The 23,249-nt window shown below is 36.8% G+C and overlaps 1 protein-coding gene across 7 annotated transcripts in view; it reads right to left on the bottom strand.

Annotated features, from left to right (window-relative positions):
- patj (PATJ crumbs cell polarity complex component) overlaps window positions 1-23,249 on the bottom strand; it is a 115,870-nt gene that overhangs the window by 19,233 nt on the left and 73,388 nt on the right. For all 7 annotated transcript variants that reach the window (XM_084116597.1, XM_084116602.1, XM_084116599.1 and 4 more), the window contains exons 31-33: window positions 8,052-8,248; window positions 4,167-4,258; window positions 69-141 (exon numbers count right to left, since the gene is read on the bottom strand). In XM_084116597.1, coding sequence (XP_083972723.1) covers window positions 69-141; window positions 4,167-4,258; window positions 8,052-8,248 — 362 coding nt within the window. The remainder of the gene's footprint in view (window positions 1-68; window positions 142-4,166; window positions 4,259-8,051; window positions 8,249-23,249) is intronic.

Here is a 23,249-nt window from a genome sequence, read left to right as displayed (position 1 = left end):
ATCTGTTCTGTTCCACTAGCCTAAGAAAAAGTCATGTTTAACTGGTGTCTATTTATAATGTATTGTACCTCACTGGAGTAGAATGAGGAAGGCTGGGAAGGAAAAGGAGCGACAGCCATTTGATTGAGAGCATCTTCATTCCTATCAACAGACAGAAAAAAAATCTAAAGTTTACATCAGTTCACAGCAACTGATCAGCTGAGGTATAAAGTATTCGCACAACTTTTCACTAAAATATTCATAAAATAAAATATATAATATACATTCAATTTTTTACCATTTTTATATACAGTACCTGTCAAAAGTTTGAAAACGTTGCGATTTTATGTTTTTGAAAGAAATCTCTTCTGCTCATCAAGTCTGCATTTATTTCATCAGAAATATTGTCAACAGTAATATTGTGAAATATTGTTACAATTCAAAACATCTGCTTTCTATTTTAATACAAGTGGCTTCTTTCAAAAAAACATTTTTTTTTTAATGTTTCCAAATTTTTTACAGGTACTGTATTTTAGTTTTATGGTAACGCTTCACAATAAGGTCTCATTTGTTAACATTAGTTATTAACTACCATGAACTAACAATGTGCAAAACATTTGTTACAGTATTTATTAATCTTTGTTAATATTAGTTAATACAAATAAAGTTGTTAGTTCATGTTAGTTCACAGTGCATTAACTAATGTTATTACACAGCTCTGTGGAATACTTGATTGTGATTGGTCAATCGCGCCATCCAGCGGTATGTTATTCCCAGATAACATCCTCTCAAAGCAGATAACCCAGGCTCATCAGGGTTACTGAAGTCAGCAGCGCTACACATTGCTAGGAACGGCCTTTTCTTCGAGTTTTGCATTTGGTGAGCAAATAAATTATTAAAACTCAGTCGAATCAATATTTTGTGTACAGTCAACCACTATCGTGGACTCGCTCTCTCTTGTTTCATACAAACACAGCTGCTGCCATTTTGTGACTGTTGTTTTGTACACTGTTGGATTATAAGATACAAACAGGTACGATTTTAAAACAGTTTAATCGGAAATCAATATCTCTTATCCCCATAATTATTTATGTGGGGAAATGCTGTGTAATAAGTAGTATGACTATACCGTAGCTCTTAAATGTCCGTCTAGTTTGAACTTGCCCCGTTGTAACTGCTCTCCGCGGAAGCTTTGCGTTTAAAGACATAATAAAATATTTCAACTCAGATCAATATTTTGTGTCTAATTATTTACTTATGTGGCAAGTAGCCGTGTAATAAGCGGGATAATGTACATCCACTTCGCTACAACCGGCAGGATGCACATTACCCCTTACTTCACAAATACAACGTTTGACTTGAATAATGTACGAGTAAATGTTGAGATTAACATTAACTAAGATTAATAAATGCTGCAGAAGTATTGTTCATTCTTAATTCATGTTAACTAATGAAACCTCATTGTAAAGTGTTACAAGTTTTATTTTTACTTTTATCTTATTTTGTGATTTGATTTTTTTTTGTCCAAGAAAAATTGATCCCATCCTGTCGATGACGCCAAAATTGGTCTTGCTCGCTCTCTACTTCTCATGTTCCCACATGTCTCTTGGCAGTTTTCTACAGTCAGATCGATAAGGACTGATGGGGCAGATGAATTGAGATGTTGCACTATAAATCCTCTGAGCCTCTTCCTCAAGATCTTAGGCTGATGAGAAATATTGCTCGCTACATCCCTCCTTCTGTTCACCTTGGCGTCATTGTCTCTGTACACTAAACGCCCGGTTTCCAATTAATGTTTAAGGTAAGTTCAACGCTGATGATCAAAATTGATTGTTTCATAAGTTCTTACATTATTTCCAAATAACACCAAATTTGAACTAAGGACAATGGAAACTAGTCCTGACTTCATTCAGTTCCAAAATCCCTTTGCTAAAGAACTTGGTAACCATCCACAATGACACTGTGACATTTTGCCATTCACGTCACAGGTGGACATGTTTCAGTCTTTACCACTGCCCAGTTATGTTGCCATAGCAACATGCTTTTCTCCATGACATTTCGTCATGTGTTGACGAATGACTTTTGACCCAAACAAATAACTTACAATGGCTTTCAGAACAGTCTAAATGACAAAAATCCTCTCAAATCCCACCCACTGGACTGATGGCAATGCAAACTGTGCATTATTAAAGCCAATCTATTAATATTCAGTGGCACGTCAACATTTGTTTTGATAGCCTTAAATTGAGCCGTCACATTTCTTTGACTGATGATGAGCTGTAGATAGCAAAGAGATATTAGTGTTATTACACAGCCATTATCAGCAAAACCTGACAAAACAACCTGGCAAATAAAGGTCAAGCTAAAAAAATACTCGTATGAAAACACAAGATATGAACAGAAACAGATGATAAGTCTCTGATTATGCCTGTAATGACAGAATCAGCTTTCGTTCATGATGGACTGAAGGGCTGTGTTGCTTTTACGCTGTATTGCATTTCAAAATATCTCTGTGCTATCAATGTTATATGGTGATAGCAGTTCCAGTCTATTACACCATATCATTCCTCATTCTCTGGATGGTATGACATGTCTCCAGAAATACTGCTATCAAAATGCCATCAAGTATCACATCAACTGTATCAATGTCACATGTACTTACTCTTGTAAGGTTTGCCAATACACAGAAACAAGCATGCGTTTGATTCGGTGCTTAGGAAGTGACAAAAGACAGATATAATGTGATATAATGACATATTCTCAGCTATTAAAATAAATAAAAATAAATAAATAATATGATAAAATAATCTTATCCAACTGTATCGTGGCGGATCTTACAAACTTTGTCGTTGCCACTGCCATTGGTAGTCACATCATCATGTTACTGCGCCTTAACAAAATGACCAAACAAAACAAAATGACCAAACTAAACCAAACCAAAATAAAAAACTAAACTAAACTAAATCAAAAACAAAACAAAACAAAAAACAAAAACAACTAAAACCAAACGAAAAAAAAATAATAAAAAACTACCAAACTAAAAAAAAACCAAACCAAATCAAACAAAACAAAAAAACAAAACAAAACAAAAGTGACCAAACCTAACTAAATCAACATAAAAAAAATTAAAAAAACAAAACAAAACAAAAATGACCAAACCAAACTAAACCAAACCAAACAAAAATTAAAAACAAAAATGACCATAACCAAACTAAATCAAACAAAACAAGAATAAAAAAACCAAAACAAACCAAAACAAGAAATTACCAAATCAAACCAAACTAAACAAAACAAAACTTCCAAACCAAACTAAACCATACAAAAACAAAACAAAATAAAACAAAAGCCAAACCAAAAAAAACCCAAAAGGAATATATATATATATATAATTGTTAATTAATTCAGAGACTGGAATATGCAGGGAATATTGGAACCCTTAAAAAATGATTTGTTACAGTGCAGGAACATGCAAGTGAACAAAGCTGAAACTGAGAAACTTGGGGGAAATTGGCAACTAGTTTCAGTACCTTAAATATACACTTTCCATATATTCATATAAATTTAATCTGAAATATTAATCTGAAAAAAAAGTTGTCTCAAACATGTCCATGTTATTTGGCAACAGCCAATATACAGACATAATTGCATCAACATCTTAGCACACATAGAAATGGATTTCACACGTTCATTACAGATGTGAAAGTACTGACACTGACTCAGATTGTTTAAATCCTACACAGACTGCCATTGCCTGCTCTATGATCCTAATTAGCCATGGTGCCTTGGGTTTTCAGCATGATCAACGAGTTTGGTCAGAAAAAAAGCAATCTACTTGTCGATTTCAGATGATAAAGCTGTGGGCGAGTGGGATTGCTTGATTTTAGTAATTGTGAGGAGGAAAGAATATCAGTTTCTGTGAACATGTTTCAAGCTCAAGGCAGTGACAAAAATGCACTACATGTTGCGCTCGTTATAAATTTAGAGAGCTGTGGATGAATTAATCATTGATTACAATATTATAAATCCCACATTTCAATATTCCAGAGGTAAAAACGAACACATTGTAATAAATTCATAAACTCATTATTTTTAATGAGTTAAAGAATTTATACCAAAAGCTTTAACAAATGAACAGATGGTAGTGTGGAAAAACAGCAGGCTGAGGGTCGTCTCTGAGGGTTTCTCACCTGACCAGGACGAGTTTCACCTTTGACGCGGCGCTTTTTATTATGGCTGATGCGTTCTGGTGGCTCCTGCCGTACAACACCTGGTTGTTTATCTGATGGAAGCACAACAAATCAGACAAAACCATGATTTGTCAGTGAAAACAGTAACATGATGTTTATATTGTAGGTTTATCACGTTTCATGACCGATTTATGTACAGTAATCTACGTAAATTGAAAGGGTTCACGGAAATGGAGGAAAACGTATGTGATGGTATTACTATTGAACCACATACCTAAAAAAACTGTGGTAACACGGTACTTTGTTTCTTCTTTAGCATGAGTTTCTTTAGCAATGTTTGTAAGTTTGATCACATTTCATGACTAACTTATATGCAGTAATCTAGGTAAATCGAAAAGGTACACATACTTCTTTTCTTCCAAGGAAAGTCATGCGATAGAACCAAATCACAAAACTTAAATTTTTAAGTACTATCAACTTATAATTTTTTAGTCAGTTTAATGCAATTTAAGTTGAAATTACTTAAACATCCATGAAAAATAAGTTAAAGCAATGTAAAAAATATAAGTTGTCGTAACTTATTGATCATAATTTTTCCAATTGATGGCACTTTAATGAGAGTTTCCTTTGCGAGATTTGTAAGTTAAACAGGACACACTGTGAGCTGGTTACAACTAACCGCATCTGAGTTTGTGAACACGTATTTGAGACCGGTTGACTTGTGTCTCCAATCACCTGTGACAGAATCATTAGCTGGAGCACTAGTGGATCGTGACTAATGCCACAGCGCGTTCACATCTAATGGAGATAGATATTAGACAAAGGTCAGCGAGCAACGGCTCTGAGCCTCGGCTGTGCTGAGCCTCAAATTCCACAGCAAAATGCGGCATTCGTACATGTCGACAGAACTGCTAAATCGATAGGTAATTCCGAGGAGGAAACTAATGTGAAAACCAAAATGCCATCTGGATGGGAAAAAGATTGGGCAATATATTGTGGGACGCAGCAATACGGAGGACCAGCCGAGTTCATTCAGAAATGAATTGTGAATGGCTTTCTGAATTAGAGTTATTATAGTTAACAAACTAAAACAAACAAAAACATTTGGTTACACTTTATTTTAAGGTGACGTAGTTACATTTTACTTACTCAAATAAGTACTGAGTATTTTAATTAACTACTTGTACTTACCATAGAGTTATGGTTAGGGTTTGGTTTAGGGTTAGTTACATGTAATTATGCATAATTAATAGTAAATAAGTAGTAACGTGTCACTATGTTACTTTAAAATAAAGTGTTACCAAACATTTTTGTTGATTGAAAAAATATTTTATTTCAGCTTGTTGTCAAAGCAACATTTGTCCTTTTTTTAGTTAAATTTGATATACTAAAATAACTAAAACTAAACAAAAAATTTATAAAAAAAAATGACAAAACGCATAACAAAATGACTAATACTTTAACTGAAATAAAAAAAGAAAATTGAAAATATAAAAAACTAAAACTATCAAAATATTACGGTAATAAAAACTACAATATTATCTCAATGATACTAAATTGAATGTAGTTTGAATAAGTAGGATTCAGAGTCATTTGATTGTCAACTGAAATTGTAGATTTTAATTATATATTTCCTTGTTAAAGGTGCGCTGTGTAATTCTTAGCGACAACTAGTGGTAAGGTTGCAAATTACAACAAACAGAAGTTACGGTGGCCGACAGGAAAATATGTCGTCGTCTGAGACAGCAGAGAGTAGCCAGTTATACAATGAGGTTTCTTTACAAAGATTAATTAACAAATTAGGTTTACTTAATTATTCAGTAAAGCGATATGTTATTGCAAATATTATTGTTACTTGTTCATCATGTCAGTTTTTTATTCGCTGACTTTAGCTAGCTTCTTTGCATGAAGAACATAGTAACGAAACACGTTTGTCCATTTAGGGCTACTGTAGAAACATGGTGGCGCATTTCAATGTAAGGGGACCCGTGGTGTACGTAGATAGAAATGGCTCATTTTAAGGTAATAAAAACATAACAGTTCAGTATGTAAAGTCTTTATACACCACTGAAAATATAGTTATGTATATGATATTGCATTTCTATCAACATATCCTCCTAAATATTACACAATGCACCTTTAAATATGAATTACCCATAATAATATTATAATACACACAACATGCAGGCTATTTCCAGAAATATTAGATGATATTATTAATCACCTGTATAAGTTTGGATTTAATTTATTTTTCATAAATAATATAGTTATCAAGATTTATTTTAAATATTTTTTTATTGAGTTACAAAAATGCACTATTTAAAATGAAAGAAAAATTGCTTCTTGTCATTTAAATTTCAAATTCAACTTCCTGTGGGGTGTGGCCAATTCAGTTCTAATTACAGAATAAAAACATTAAAAATGTGAATGTACAAAAACATGAATGTACAAGTGAACTGACGTTATCAGTCTTGTACATTGCCGTTTCAACTTTTGCAATGAATTGTGTCTTGTGGTGAGATTCTGGCGTTGGAAGGAGCTGAGAGAGATAAAGCGAGCAGGAGGAGGCGGCAGAGAAAGTGATAAGCAAGAGCAGACAGAGATAGTGAAACCGAGGGCAGGTGGCTTCATTTGAAATTCATCCGGCCGTCTGAGGCAAAATCTTGCACTTCTCGTTTGCACATAGATGGCTCAGGCACAGGTATAAACAGGTAGGGAAAGAGATAAAGGAACCACATGATCCACATCCAGAACAGTGAGAGCCTGGCCACCATGTCCCTCAAGTTTCAAAGTGATTTTGCCTGTACGAGACCCAGACGACCCATGCTTCATTCAATATTACACCAGAATGAGAAAGAAATTGATGGGAACTGCCATTTTCCCCTTGGATTACAAGGGGCTCAACAGGAAAAGGCTATTACCTAGAGAAAGGAAAAAAATGAAAGAGAGAGGGATAGATAGCTTCTAAATCCTGAGCCCTGACCCATAATTCCTCACCGGGACTTCACCATAGGTTAGAGTCATTTTGTTTAAAAAATTGGTAGGGACAGTTGTTTTAATTTAATATATGTTTAAATAAATATATATTGTAATACAAATAATGAATCGTTTATATTAATTAATCATTGCATGTCACTTATTAAAACTAATTATAAATAATATTGAAGAAATAGTAATTGTATATTAAATTATATATTACTTTTAGAACAACAATTTATTCATAATGTTAATAGATTAAAAATAATCATTTAATATTAATGGGTAGTTTAATATTAGTTTAATAGTTAAATATTATATTTATTTTTAATTGTTTGAGATTAAATATACATATACATACACACACACACACACACACACTTATGTGTGTATATATATATATATATATATATATATATAGGTTGGTAATATAATTTATAATAAAATCAAGAACATGCATAAAAATAATAGTAAATAATGACATTTTTAATACAAATAATAAATCAATAAGTGACATATTAATTAATATAACTTCATATTTTTAGAACAATTTATTCATTATGTTAATAGACTAAAAATAATCATTTCATATTAATGAGAATGCATATTATTATTTAGCATAATCTTGATTTTATTATAAATTATATTACCAATTTTTATATATATATATATATATATATATATATATATATAATATTTATTGGCTACTCATTAATACCAATTAATATCAATTATAATAATTGCTAATGAGCAAATAATGTAAAAAAATATTTTCTGCGTTGATGAAGAAATACTGTTCGGAAGTTAGTCGGAAAGCTGAAGATGTTCACCTTCTCTAAGCTCCACCCTAGCAATTCAACACCCACCACTACAAACAACTTAATGTCTGTGTGTGTGTGAGAGTTTCACCTCTAACAGCTCGTCGCCCACTTTGATGCGTCCGTCGTGGCTGGCCGGCCCTCCAGTGCTGATCCCCACCACAAAGATGCTCATACAGGAACGATCCCTGTTCCCGGCCAGGCTGAGGCCCAAGCCGTTCCGGTCTTTCTCCAGATCCACGATCAGCAGCTCTCCTGGCAGGTCCGCATACCTCTGCCTGATCACCTCTAAAGCAAAAGAGGACATGTCAGATAGGGAATAGGGCTGGAAATAAAAGCAATTATTTTCCTAGAGGACAAAGATAAAGGTATTGTTTACATGAGCGTCTATTCAGTCCATCAGGCAGAGTATAGTAAACAGTATTGACATTCAATCTGAAAAGCCCCAAGGCTTGAAGAGCAAGCCCTTTTTCATTTCGAGAACGTCCTCGGTATCTCATCCGGGAACTCAGCCTAGTGTGGCGTCCAATTACACGTTATGTCACCAGATGCAGTGCTATTGAATTTAAGTCCAATCTAAATCTATTTATTCTAACCTAATGTGAATTTACTGCTTCCTCTTGATCGCAAATAATGCATGCAGTAAACTGGCGCCAAACGTGGGATCATGTTGAATGCAGACACGTCTCTATTTATTTGAAACTTTAGAGCATCACATGGATGGGAATTTCAAGAGCCCTTTTGATTGCTAAGGTTGACTAGACTCATTTAAATTTTCTCTGACAAGAATAAAAAAAAATTTAAAAAAAACGAAATGCGGCACTAGAGATTTCCCAGGTTGAGTGGAGAACAGAAATGAATCTTTTACAGCTCAAGGCTCAGGTGATATTACATCTTGACTTACAGAGCTCATGTAATTGTTTCATGTTCACACGATGGTAAACAGCTGGGAGAAAGACCTTCAGCATTTAATCGACGCGTGCGTTTTCAAACAGCAGCATATTAATATGGTCAAAGCGACCCTTAGCTGACCGAACACAAGCTCCTATCAAAACTAGGCCTTGGTTATCCTGCGGCACTTCCTGCAAAAGGGACAAAGTGATCGTCTCACATCTCAAAAGTCTGCATTATACGACTGTTATGGAAATGGGGGCTGAGCCGGGACTTTAAAGGAAAGTAGTGATTTGACTCTTGAGCACCGGGAACATTTGATAATCTTCCAAGCCAGCTGCTTCTCATGAATCTCAAAAGACTTCAATGGATGGAGAAATTTTTTGAGGGTTCTTCAGTTTTCGTGCTATCAAAATTCACTGTATGTGCTGCTGGTGGGCATAAAGAGACAAAACACTTCAGACGGAGATGATTCGCTGGCACTTCTAAACCACAACGGACCATCAATTAGGACTTGATTGAGGAGAAACCATGAGGGAACTTCGCAATACGGAATCAAAGAAAACCTGGCAATTTGTTTGCTGGTTTTAGATACCTAAACAAAATGAGGACATTGGCAGATGGTCAGAGAAGATGTTTCATACTTTTAACAACTTTTTCATACACTTTCAAACTTCAATAATCCCACGCGACACTAACCGTAGCTCTTTAAAGCAGCACGGCAGCCATTCTGATTAAAACCACAGCTGTCGCATGTACTTGAGGGGATCTGTGACCTTTCGCATTTATATGAAAGCTCATCCCCGTTTCCTTTACACAGCGGTTTAGCTCTTTGGGGGCGCGTAAGAGAGCACTGCTACCATGTGAGAGGCCTAATTAAAAGCTTTAGGGTCAGAAGCAGTGACATAAAACTTCGGCAAATAGATGAAGTGAGTGTGTCACACCTCCTGTGTGAGGAAAGAGAGGAGAGATAAAGTGAGAGATGTAAGTGAGGTCAAAATAGAGAGGCTCTGTCTGTGTCTCATAACTGCTGCAGTCCATTAAAAGATATTTTTACGCCTCATCTGCAAAACAGGAAAAGTGTTAGTCGGATATTGCTGTTGGTTTATGCTTTTTTTGGGGCTCTAAAAAAAGATTCTTGTTGATGCATTTAGAGGAACAATTAAGAATAAACTTACCCTAGCACAAAGCCTGGTACTTTGCATTAAAAACTAGGGTTAAGAGAAAGGGTTGTGACATTGATCTGGAGAGCAGGTCAATAGCACACTAATTTACTTATTTGCGATATAAAAGTTGACATTGTACTGATCTAAATAAGCAATCATTCTTTCCGACCAATTCAAGTGCTCAAATTAACTTGTGAGATTTAATATTTCAGAGCTTAATTCCTACATTTGGCACCAGGGATTTTTGTGGATTTTCAGTGGATCACCAATTATTACTAGATCATCAATCATTAGTTTAGTCTTAACGTTTCCGCTCTGAGTACATTTTATTCTAACAAGACAAATTTGAATATGTATGATCAGGAGTGGGAAACACCTCCATATATGCATTCATATAGAAATCCAAATTATTGTTCATACTATAGTGTAAGCACTTTTCAAATCAGACCAGTTGATTTTAAAAGTCATGAGCTTAGCATCTAGGATGTCATTCATTGGCACCCTAGACAGCATGATAATTCAAGAAAATTCATTATGCATTAGGATAAACCCTGTCCTTTTATTGACCCATACATGTTGCTTATAATGCTGCGCCAGCGTGAAGACATGAAAGATCGATGCTGGGTTATTCAAAACCGCAAGGGATGTTGTACAAGGAAAAATGACAGCAAAAACTATTAACATGATAGCAAATACTGTACTAACATTTGAATGACCTTAAGGCAGCCGCACCATCTAATAGAAGGAACGAGAGAAAATCTCCTCAAGAACCATGAATAATAATAATAATTCTTTACATTTATATAGCGCTTTTCTTGGCACTTATAGCGCTTTTCATATGGAAAGGTGGAATCGCCTCAACCACCACAAATGTGCAGCATCCACCTGGATGATGCGACGGCAGCCATATTGCATAAGAACACCAACCACACACCAGCTTATTGGTGGAGAGAAGAGAGTAATGAAGCCAATCAGTATATATGATGATGATGATTAGGAGGCCATGATGATGGACAGAGGCCAATGGGCAAATTTGGCCAGAATGCCGGGGTTAAACCCCTACTCTTTTTCAAAGGACATCCTGGGATTTTTAATGACCACAGAGAGTCAAGACCTCAGTTTTACGCCTCAGGCGAAAGACGAGTCACCTTCAAGACTTTTATCCTGATTGAGAGGTGTGCAGCGAACCCATCCTTGATCACATTATGAATCGCATAGCAGCTCACGCGTGTAGCACTGCCTAGTTATTAGAGGTCAGACAGCCAATCGGCACGCAGAAATGACTTGTGGAGACCAAAGGGTCAACGTTCGCCTAGTTTTGGCACTGTAACTACACCTATATGCTGGAAAAAAGCATAAACTTCATTGGCAGCTGTTCATAAGTTTCAGTGTATTCGAAAAAAATAACTAAATTTTCTGTGAGGAACATCTAAATTTGATATCATATAGTAAATATATTTGCATCTGGTAACCCATCAACGCATCATTCAGAGAAAGGGAAGAAAAACGGAGATCGTTTTACTAATACTGGCCCTTCATCATTTTCCGGACCCTCACTACAGGTCACCCTCCATCTACACTGAGGGAAAAGTTGTGCCAGAGAGATATTGGCATAAGCTCAAGGACTTTGTGTGCCAGACGGTGTGCATAAACTACAATAATGAGAAGGGAACATGGCCTTATTCAACAGTTTTACTCCACTGCACAAATACAGCACAGAAATTCAATAGCAAAGTTGCTCCCTATAGTGCTATTTGTTCAAAAAGGACCCTTTTTATGGCGTGGACAACATGTATGACACTAAAATGTGATTTTTATTTACTGTGGTACCTGTACTGTGTGTTAATTCTACATATCAGTGGTTCCCAACCTTCAATTATTAATTTAGCAGATGCTTCAGAAAAGTACAAGAAGAAAATGCATAAATATAAGTAAGACACTCTAAAGTGCATTGAGAAAGTCTTGACATTTAACAGTTATGAAATCACAATATAGTCGATAACCAATAATTTTTGTTCACATATAAATATTCTAAAGAAATTGAAAATAAAACAACAATATAACATTAAAACAACATTGAATTACAACATTATAAATGTACAGTATGAAAGTGAATATTCATTTTGAGATTTGCTAAAGATAACATTTAACAGTGGTGATAAATGAGGTTTTTTCTTTTCTTTTAAAGACGAACTTCAAGTGAGCGGTAGTAGATGACTGCAAAGGTAATTCAATTTTGAAACTAAATTTAAAAAAATCTGTAATATCCGCTGATAACCAGTATTTGTAATGGCCGAAAAAGTCTTCGTAATGGCTGAATTTTTACATACGCTACTTGACATCATAAAACGTTTTAATGACAAATATACAAAGCACCAAAATATCATCTTTCAATTACAAACATAATTAACATTTTATATATGAAAAGTGTGCATGGGAACCACTGCTTGCATGTAGCTTTTTGTCCAATAACCAGTACCGTAGCTACAATATAGTAAAGCAGTCTAATACAGACTAGTTAGTTATATCTAGTATGACTAGTTATGACTAGTTAGTTATATCCTTGAGTCCAAGGATTCATAAGGAGTTTAGTCTAAATGGAGAATATCTTCGCTTCACCCCACAAGTGGGAGGAACTACATCTTAAACTTAAACATCTTAAATCTCTCTCTGCTCACAGTGTGATACCAGGACAGCACACTACTGCATCTACATGTTCTACCTTCACATCCGTCTACATTAGCCTTTCATCAAGGCCTCGGGAAATCACAGCACTCCTTACTTTCCTCTTTCACGGCTGATGCATTCAAATCGATCTGCTTGCTCAAACCAAGGCTATATACTGCGTGGCTGCATCCGCACAGATCATAACAGTTGTTAACTCTCATCCCTCTCAAAGGATCGCTGATGAGCTGCAAAACTCTGAGCGCTGTTCACTCGCTTGTGAACTCTGGGTGGAGGAAACCCTTCAAGGAGGTTCAGAGGTATGTTTTTGTCTGACACATGCCAACTTTTCAGCTCCTCTTGACTGGCACATTATTGTTCTGATAGCTAAAGACGTGCGAAGTGAAACCAAACACATCTGTAGGGGAGGCGGGTCAGCTGCTGCTAGTTTAATTAGAGAGCGCTGAGGATTGTTGCTGATGAGCTGCGCTGTGGGAAGGGTAAAACATGGAGGAGAGGCTGGGAAATATTTGATTTTCATGTTCAATCATACAGCAGGGAAGGATGATGTAGCCTTGTACAGGTGGTTTCAAACTTTTTGCCGTCTGACAGCCAGCTTGCTGTGCCCGTGCTTGGGACGTGTGCGCTCAGAAAACGAACTATCAGAAGTTTAGACTGATATGGCTTTAAAACGCATGCAAATAATAAACTTTCATGATAATGAAGAACTGCAATGTCACATGAGCGTGAAATTTAGATACATGGCTTTTTATATATATAAAATTAAATACATTTAAATAAGTTAAAATACTAAAAACACAGTAAATATTTTAACTTATTTCGTTCCTTATACAGAAACCTTGTGGTCAGTTGTCTTTGCTCAAGGACACAGTGGTCTCATGAGGGGTTTGATTTTACAACCTACAGTTATCCCAGATCTTAATAACTGCGCAATGCCTCCACCACAAAGAGGTCTCGTAAATTTAAAAAAAAAAAAATAATAAAAACAAAGTATCTGTTACATGAAGAACAATGCAATACCTCGCACCCCCTCGGGAGTTTGACTGTATGATAATAGTCTCTGACATGTCCCCTTGCTCTGAGCGCTTCCTCCCCTTCTGTGTCTCTTTCCATACACCTATTTATAGTATTATTTGTATTATTATTCCCTTCAATAATTTACCCAGCCAAATACACTGAGCAAAAACACCTGCGCACACTACGGGTGGGCAATTCGAGCCATTTTATTTCACGGTAAAGGTAGATATATTGATCTCAACATAGTTACGCTTGGCTTGAATAGTAGATAAACATCTAAATTTCTATTTTTTTAAATAATATAATGACTTAAAATAATAAAATATTTAAATAATTAAATACTAAAATACTGATTAAATACTTACTTGAAAATAAATTAAAAACTCAAGTAAATAAAAAAATATGTTTATCATGTTGAGGACAATGTCTCTACCAAAATTTGTGAATATCAGACAAAATCTGTGGCAACCACAGCAATAAATAGGAGTCCAGTGGCCACACCCAAAAGAAATGACCAAATAATTGCTAAATGTTGCTAAGCTTCAATGAGTGTGCAAAATATTGTGAGTTTGAGTGTTTCAAAGGGACCAAATATGCATTTTTGAACTAGGGGGCGCTGTGGAGCCGATAAGGCATGTCTCTCCAGAATTGCAGTTTCAAATCAAAAGATGTACTAAATCTACACTTTCATGAATATTTAGCCATGATAAGACCATCAAAACAGTGTGAGATGTACTGTAAAAATTGCACATTCCATCCAAGATGGCTGACTTTCCAAACCAAGTGAACTTTGTCCTCAATGACCTCCGTCCTCCTCCGACCATCATCAATGACCACACCAAATTTCAAACTTCGACTATACCCAAGCACTACAAAACTTTTATATTTTTTGCCGGTCCAATGTGTCTGCAAAGTTTTATAATTTTTCGAGCATGGCAAAGGCCTCAAAAACAGGTGAATTCTCTAAAGGAGAAAAATAAATAAATAATAAATAAAAAAACATGCCAAAAACAATAGGGCTTTAGCACCGGTGCTCAGGCCGTAATAAATTAAATAAAAAGTAATGAATAAATAATTTTTTCCATTCATATTTTTAAAGTGATGGATGCAAAACAAAAAGGTACATTTATTTAAAAAACATTTTTTTTTACAATAATTATAATAAATTAATATTATTAAATAAACAAATAAATCTGGCACCCTCATTGTCTTCTCTCAATGCCAGTGCTCGTTTTTAAAACGGCCTGCTCTGTACTAAACACACAAACAGCCTCTTATGTATAATAAAAGGTTCTCCTGATCCCCAAACAGCATGTTACGAGCTAAAGCTTGTTGTATATTGTGCACCAATACAGGGGAAGGGTCTGTTCTCAAGGGATTTTCATTCGGCTCCATCAAGGCTGCGTTATGAATGGACGGAGATGAATGACAAGGCCACGCCGAGGTAATTAAACAGCGTGACGCAAATGGAGGGGCTGCGCTGCCTTTGAAGTCTAATACTACAAACATCTTAGGCTGAAAAATAACAATAATCACCATTAATTATTCAAACCGAGAGCCAAATGGGTCTGGTGAACAGGTAAGCTCGGGTCTTTGATGTTGATAAGGCAGGGCCGGATGTGTGGAGGGTTATAATCAAGAGGGACGTGCAGGTGCTGCTTGGGATAATTCAATATTTGTCTCTTAGATTGAATTCTGCTGGAGGGAGGTGGGATAATCTGATTGGCCGTCCCTGAGTAAGGGGACATGATGCAGATGTGTGTGAGGCACCTCAATGAAATAGTCAACGTTGTATTGGAAACGTGATTGACTCTGATTGGTTGTGTGTAATTTGTGTACATTTTCTGTATGTTAAAATACTTTATATGCAGAGCCAACTGTAAGTAAACCATGTGGAGGTTGATGCACCTGAAAGTGTGAACACTGGTTCTGTTTGTTAAATCATTGCTCTGTTTGTTTGAGAATTCTGACCAGCCTGGCATAGCAACAAAGGTTCAACCAATGGAGTGAGTTTTGGGCGGGGCTGTTTGTCTTTCAGACCAATAAGAGATGGAAACTTGTTTGAAAACAGTAAGTTTGCAATTTATAGTTTTCACGTTAAGCCACATCCTTAAAGAAATGCCCACCTGGTGGGTAAAACAAGGCTTTCCTCCACTGCCCGCCAGTCATTTTTACCAAGTTTGTATATAAGAACCAAAGTAGTAAGACAATACTAGAGACCCAAATCAATATACTCCTTTATTAATGATGCATACTACAGAGCTGCGAGCAGATGAACCCAGAATATAAATGCAACACGCAGTTTCTCGTTAAGCGTTTTTCCATGAAAACCATTATAAAGAAATCAACTATTATCTATCTATGGCAAGCCGTTTTAACTTTTATTCATTTCCAGGATATGAATCCTTGATATCAACAATTCAATTTTCACTAGTTAAAATTATAGTTATTGATATCAGGAATTAGATTTCTACTAGTAACAGTGGCTATTTTTGATATCAGAAATTACATTTCCACTAGTAACAATGGCAATTCTTGATATCCACAATTAAAATTTTCACTAGTTAAAATGATAATTCTTGATATCAACAATTGAATTTCAACTAGTAAAAACTATAATTCTTGATATCTGTAATTGTATTTTCACTAGTGAAATGTCACCATAGGCTGCCATTCAAAATCAATTGTTGATATCAAGAACTGATTTCTTACTAGTTGAAATTCCAATTTCACATATCAGAAATACAATTCTTACTAGTAAAAACGTTTATTTTTGATATCAAGAATTCAGTTGTCACTAGTTGAAATGTCTATTCTTGATATCAACAATTGAATTGCTACTAGTAACAATGTTCATTTTTTATATCAATAATTCCATTTTCACTAGTGACAATGTTAATTTCTGATATCATGAATGTGATTGTTACTAGTAAGAAGGCCATTTTAGATATTTGAAATAATATTGATATCAGAAATACATTTTCAGATATCAAAAATGAAAAAATGTACTAGTAGCAATTCAATTGTTGCTATCAAGAATAAACATTTCAACTAGTGACAATTGAATTATTGATATCAGTAATTCACATTTTTACTAGTAACAATGTAATTATTGATATCAAAAATTATATTTCTACTAGTAAGAAATCAATTCTTGATATCAACAATTGATTTTGAATGGCAGCCTATGGTGACATTTCACTAGTGAAAATATAATTGCAGATATCAACAATTAAATTGTTGATATCAACAATTACATTTTTGATATCAAAAAATGTAATTGCTGATATCAAAAATGTAATTGTTGATATCAACAATTCATATCCTGGAAATGAATAAAAGTTAAAACGGCTTGCCATAATCTATCTGCTCGCATGCAGTATGCATAATCAATAAGGTGTGTACTGAATTTGATCTTTTGATGATTACACCGTTTTAGCATATTAAAGTACTTTAAGTGTTTTTAACGTTATAGGCGTTTTAGAATGCCCCACTGTTTTAAGTGATTAAAATACTGCAGAAGGTGCTGTATGAATCACAAGTGCCCAAAACCTGCAGATATTTCTGTTTCTCTTCTTTTGAGATGTGATCTATAGTAAATATGTGTGACTTAAAACAAACCTATGCTGCAGTTCTGTGGATGTTTTGCCCTCCAGGGCTCCACGCCGGTCACATGACTGAAAACGATGAATTGGGTTTGGTAAGATTAGCACAGAAGCTATACAGTACACACTGCTCCTATAGTAACTGATATAGAGTAAGAAAGCTTGCGACTGGTTAAATTACCTTATAGGTGTAAGGAAAGCTTGTGATTGGCTCAGCTACCAGACACTGCTAAAAGCATGTTGCTGAAACAACAACGCATAAAAACTTGTCCTGTGTGATCAAAGAGACAAACCATTTCTGCAGAGTTGCTGATGTCCCACTGCAGTTTTCATGCAGCGCAACCTTTCACTTTTCTGCAATAAAAATAAGCAGCTCTCTCTCTCTCAAGGCTGTAATGCTTGATTCAGAGATTTATAGATTTCTCACAAAGAGAATATCCTCATAAAAATATCCTCAGGCATTTTACCAGCTCATGGTCAGTCAACAATTTTCAGTAAAAAGTTTTATACAAAAATACATATTATATAAAAATATGAAAAAATCTCTCTCTTTATATATATATATATATATATACACACTCACCTAAAGGATTATTAGGAACACCTGTTCAATTTCTCATTAATGCAATTATCTAATCAACCAATCACATGGCAGTTGCTTCAATGCATTTAGGGGTGTGGTCCTGGTCAAGACAATCTCCTGAACTCCAAACTGAATGTCAGAATGGGAAAGAAAGGTGATTTAAGCAATTTTGGGCGTGGCATGGTTGTTGGTGCCAGACGGGCCGGTCTGAGTATTTCACAATCTGCTCAGTTACTGGGATTTTCACGCACAACCATTTCTAGGGTTTACAAAGAATGGTGTGAAAAGGGAAAAACATCCAGTATGCGGCAGTCCTGTGGGCGAAAATGCCTTGTTGATGCTAGAGGTCAGAGGAGAATGGGCCGACTGATTCAAGCTGATAGAAGAGCAACTTTGACTGAAATAACCACTCGTTACAACCGAGGTATGCAGCAAAGCATTTGTGAAGCCACAACACGCACAACCTTGAGGCGGATGGGCTACAACAGCAGAAGACCCCACCGGGTACCACTCATCTCCACTACAAATAGGAAAAAGAGGCTACAATTTGCACGAGCTCACCAAAATTGGACAGTTGAAGACTGGAAAAATGTTGCCTGGTCTGATGAGTCTCGATTTCTGTTGAGACATTCAGATGGTAGAGTCAGAATTTGGCGGAACAGAATGAGAACATGGTTCCATCATGCCTTGTAACCACTGTGCAGGCTGCTGGTGGTGGTGTAATGGTGTGGGGGATGTTTTCTTGGCACACTTTAGGCCCCTTAGTGCCAATTGGGCATTGTTTAAATGCCACGGCCTACCTGAGCATTGTTTCTGACCATGTCCATCCCTTTATGACCACCATGTACCCATCCTCTGATGGCTACTTCCAGCAGGATAATGCACCATGTCACAAAGCTCGAATCATTTCAAATTGGTTTCTTGAACATGACAATGAGTTCACTGTACTAAAATGGCCCCCACAGTCACCAGATCTCAACCCAATAGAGCATCTTTGGGATGTGGTGGAACGGGAGCTTCGTGCCCTGGATGTGCATCCCACAAATCTCCATCAACTGCAAGATGCTATCCTATCAATATGGGCCAACATTTCTAAAGAATGCTTTCAGCACCTTGTTGAATCAATGCCACGTAGAATTAAGGCAGTTCTGAAGGCGAAAGGGGGTCAAACACAGTATTAGTATGGTGTTCCTAATAATCCTTTAGGTGAGTGTATATATATATATATATATATATATATATATATATATATATATATATATATATATATATATATATATTGGTGAACTATTCTTTTTACTGTGACCAAAGAGGACAAAAACAGAAGAAACATGGAAATGAGAAGAGGACGGGTAACACGGAAAAATGGAAAAGGAGCTGATGGAAAAAGCGAGACAGAAAGAGAGAAAGTCTAGTTCCTCAGGTGGCTAGCTGTGGTTAAAGCCCTTTCTGTCTATACGGCAATTCTTGATGTGTGTGAAATCTCTGCACTGTGCCTGCAGCGCCACACACTCTTAGAAAGCACTTTCATAAATAGAGCATTTTCGTCTGTCAATGCTTGCAGCGTGTGTGTACGTGCGCGAACCATCACTGCAGTGTGTTTTGTTCTTTCTGCAGCCTCGCTTGTTCACACACACATTGTACTGGTCACTGTCTATCGGTTCACTGCAGTGTTCATATCAGCAGTCAAATCAGTGCGCGCACACACTCCTAAACACTTACCTCTACTACACAATCAACAAACCAGCACTTTTCCCAAGTCTGAGAATAAAAACATCAACAATTCTGACTTAATAAAAACCAAAACTGGACTTGTTTGTAGGCCATCTCTGCTAACTTTGAGCTATCTATGTGCTAATGTACTTCTAAAAGTTGGCTAAAGTCACTTTTATCAAATACGCATTTCAAATTTACATTCTCTTCAGGCAAAACAGACCATAATAACTGATGACTCATCCTGCACTTCACAGATTTTTGTCCAATCATATGCTCTCTAGAATGAGAATGCCCATCCCCCCAATACTATCCTTAACTGACAAGCAAGTACTGTAGCAAATTCAAAGCTACGTTCTGCCTAAACATCCTGCTACAAAACATCAAAAAATCAAAGCTGAAACTATTTTTAACTGCCCCTTTTACTCAATAGACATCTTACGAGGGTTTACCTAACACTTAGCCAGTGAAAAGTACAAAACTGCTAAAGATAACATTAATTTAGTAAAACATCATCACACTTTATCTTTATTAAGCAGCTACAGCTCTCAGCGCTGCACCAGATGAGATGAACACTTCAGAGTCTTGTGACGGCTGGGTTAGATGATGTTTCGATAATGGCTCAAGAGGGGAAAGCAGATGATCAGTCTGTGCGAGACCTGAGAGACCAACTGCTGCAACATGGCAGGATCGCTCTAGTGAGCAGTCTACAGAGGCAGCATTTTAAGGGCAAGAAGGCCATTTCAAAAAGCAAGCAACATTAAGGTACCATTAAGGTAGCACCACATGTATCAGGTGAGCATCACAGAGACAAAGTGAGAGAATTTTTAATTATAACTACTTAAATTTCACTCAATACTTAAAGTATCAATAAAACGTTATTTGTTTAGTGGTTTATTTGATTAATAAGCGTAATATTAAAGCAGGGCTATGCAGTTTCGGGAATTTCTTCGCTGTATTCTCCCTTTTTGCTCGCAGGTTTCTCTATAGAGCTCCCCCTACAGCTTCGGAATAGATATTTGACAACACTGTCGAAAAACTCGTTGGCGACTCTCAGATACCAGAGGCTAGTAGATTAACGACATCAAAGCAGATGGGACATTCTTTAAAACGTCTTCTTCATTCGGGTTCGAACAGCGTGAGGGAGCGCAATAATGACAGAATTTTAGCAGATTTTTTTGCCGTAAAGCAATTCGTTACATCGCGAGACCTGATATCCTGACGCTGCAGCCGGCGGCTCGCTGGCTCAAAGTTGCAAGGGTGGGTTTTTTGGCTCACAGATGCTTGGGGGGTGCGAGACGACCACCATTCAACCCGAAAAAAGTCATATAACTATTCCAATGACTCCGAAGCTGTTCGGTTAAGGTAAAAAAAAGTTACTTAGTTCACCTTTAATGTGTGCTATGGATTTTTATGTGTAGAGTATCACAGCATTAGCTTAGCGACATGCTAACATCATATCAATTGAGTAGAGTCTCCCATGTCGAGTTGCTGACTATGTAGCGCATTAAATTGGTAAGTTATAAGTTTTTGTGATACCTTGATGCCTCAAGGCAGCCAGGTTTATGGAACAGAGCCGTAGGGAGAGACACTGTGTGGCTAATTTAAGATCTTAAATGGGCAGAGCACTTAAGACACAATCGATCTTCAAACTGTCACACACTGCATGATTATATGTTTGGTTTGAATGATGAACCAAATAAATGTAAACATACAAGTCTACTCTTAAAGTGCGGTGTAGGATTGATTTACACACAGCCCTCACACACATGAACATTTGTTTTTCTTTACCCTACCCTACTTTAAAAGCACACACAGACCTTTCTGCATTTCCATAAAACATCTGCATTTTTCATTAAAACATTTAGTACTCCATGCTATTTAAGCTGGGGCTGGTCCCACACAGACTTTTGTGCATGTTGCTTTATTGAGCTCATTCCTGAATTTTAAAGTATTTTATGAGTCAAATATATGAGTCACACATAGTGCAATGAGCATTTACAACTGAAGCTCTAATATCACAAGACAACCACTTCAACATAACATATTACAGAGAGAGCGAGAGCGAGGGATGGGTCAATATCTCAATCATGGCACTCTCATATTTCAAAACGACACTTTCATGAGTATGCAGCTAGAAACAATAGCCAGTAGTGTAGCACTGAATGAATTACAGTACTTTGAGGTACAGAAAGAAAAGATTGAGCAAAAAATGAGCATGAAAGAGAGAGAGACCTTTGCTCAAGGTGTTTACTTTGAGAAAAAGCTATGTAAAGATTTCTGAAACTGATAGGACAGTGTGTTTTACACATTGCCCTATTCAACAGAGAGAGAGAGAGAGAGAGAGAGAGAGAGAGAGAGGGGGGACAGGGAGCAGTAGAGGTTCAGGCAGAGGGAGAAAGAGATTTGAAAGAGAGAAAGACTGGCACAGAAAGAAAGGCAGACAGACAGGCAGGGAGAGAGAGACACATTGTGTATGCAGACTAGCCCTCAGATTAGCAGAGAGAGAGAGGCAGAGAGAGAAAGAGAATTGAGAAAGGCAGAGAGATATGCAAAAAGAGGGGGAGACAAGTTAGAGAGAGACATGTAGAGGGAGATTGAGAGAGGTAGAGAGAGAGACAGACAGGCACAAGAAGAGAGACAAATAGCAAGAGCGGTAAAGAGAGAGAGACAGGAAGAGGGAGAGATAGAGAGGGAGAGACAGACAGGCAGAAAGAGAAATATGAAATGTTGTATGAAGATAGAAAGACAAGCACACAAAAAGAGATAAATAGGGAGAGCAAGAGACCGGTATAAAGAGAAACAGGAAGAGAGAGAGAGAGAGACAGGCTGAGAGAGTCACCTTATTTCAAGGTTTTTGCTTTGTAAAACTGCATAGACACTTTATACAAATCCCAACCGAGAGCACAAAGTGTATGTGCTGCAAAAACTGACAGAGTCTGAATTATCCCGTTTGTGCGCTGCTCCCTTCTGACTTAAGCCCTGCTGTGCATTAGCGAGCATGAAAACACACACACACAGGTGCATGCAAAACACAGAGGTTAAACACTGCCACACATACCGTCCCTACTGTCACACAGCAGCGCAGGACGAATCGGACACTGACCTGGCACCATGATCCATCCTTTAGAACACCTCCACACCAGAGCTTACGGTATCCATACAACCCTGTGTGTCCGTCAGCGATGTGCTGCCGTTAACCAGACTGACCGGAGGTGAGAAGTCATGGTGTTGTGCAAGCCGGCGTGGGCGCTCTTTCTGAAAACACCGAGCGGTGAAGAGAGCAGCGTTGTGTGTGTGTGTGTGTGTGCGCTCAGTATCACACTCACTCTTACATGCTTCAGCGTCTCTAACCCTCCCCTTCCCTTGTCATTTTCTCCCTGAAACCTTTCTGTACATACAAATAAAGGGAAGATAAACCTGCATTAGATTTAATAATTACCCTAAATTGTCTCCTCCACGTCATGATCCGGCTAACCTTTCCTGACTTTGCGCATAAATTATGCAATGTGTGTGTGGTCATTAAAAGACGAGACGCATGGTATGCAAATGCTCCTGTGCGAGGAAAGTGGTGACTAATTGAAAATTCCTGTACAACATCATTTATTCGAATTCCATGCACAATTGAG

Source organism: Abramis brama (genome assembly GCF_963993115.1).
Source record: "Abramis brama genome assembly, chromosome: 6".
Taxonomy (NCBI): Eukaryota; Metazoa; Chordata; class Actinopteri; order Cypriniformes; family Leuciscidae; genus Abramis; species Abramis brama.
The sequence above is the reverse complement of the archived record's forward strand: the minus strand, read 5'-3'. Positions and strand labels throughout refer to the sequence as shown.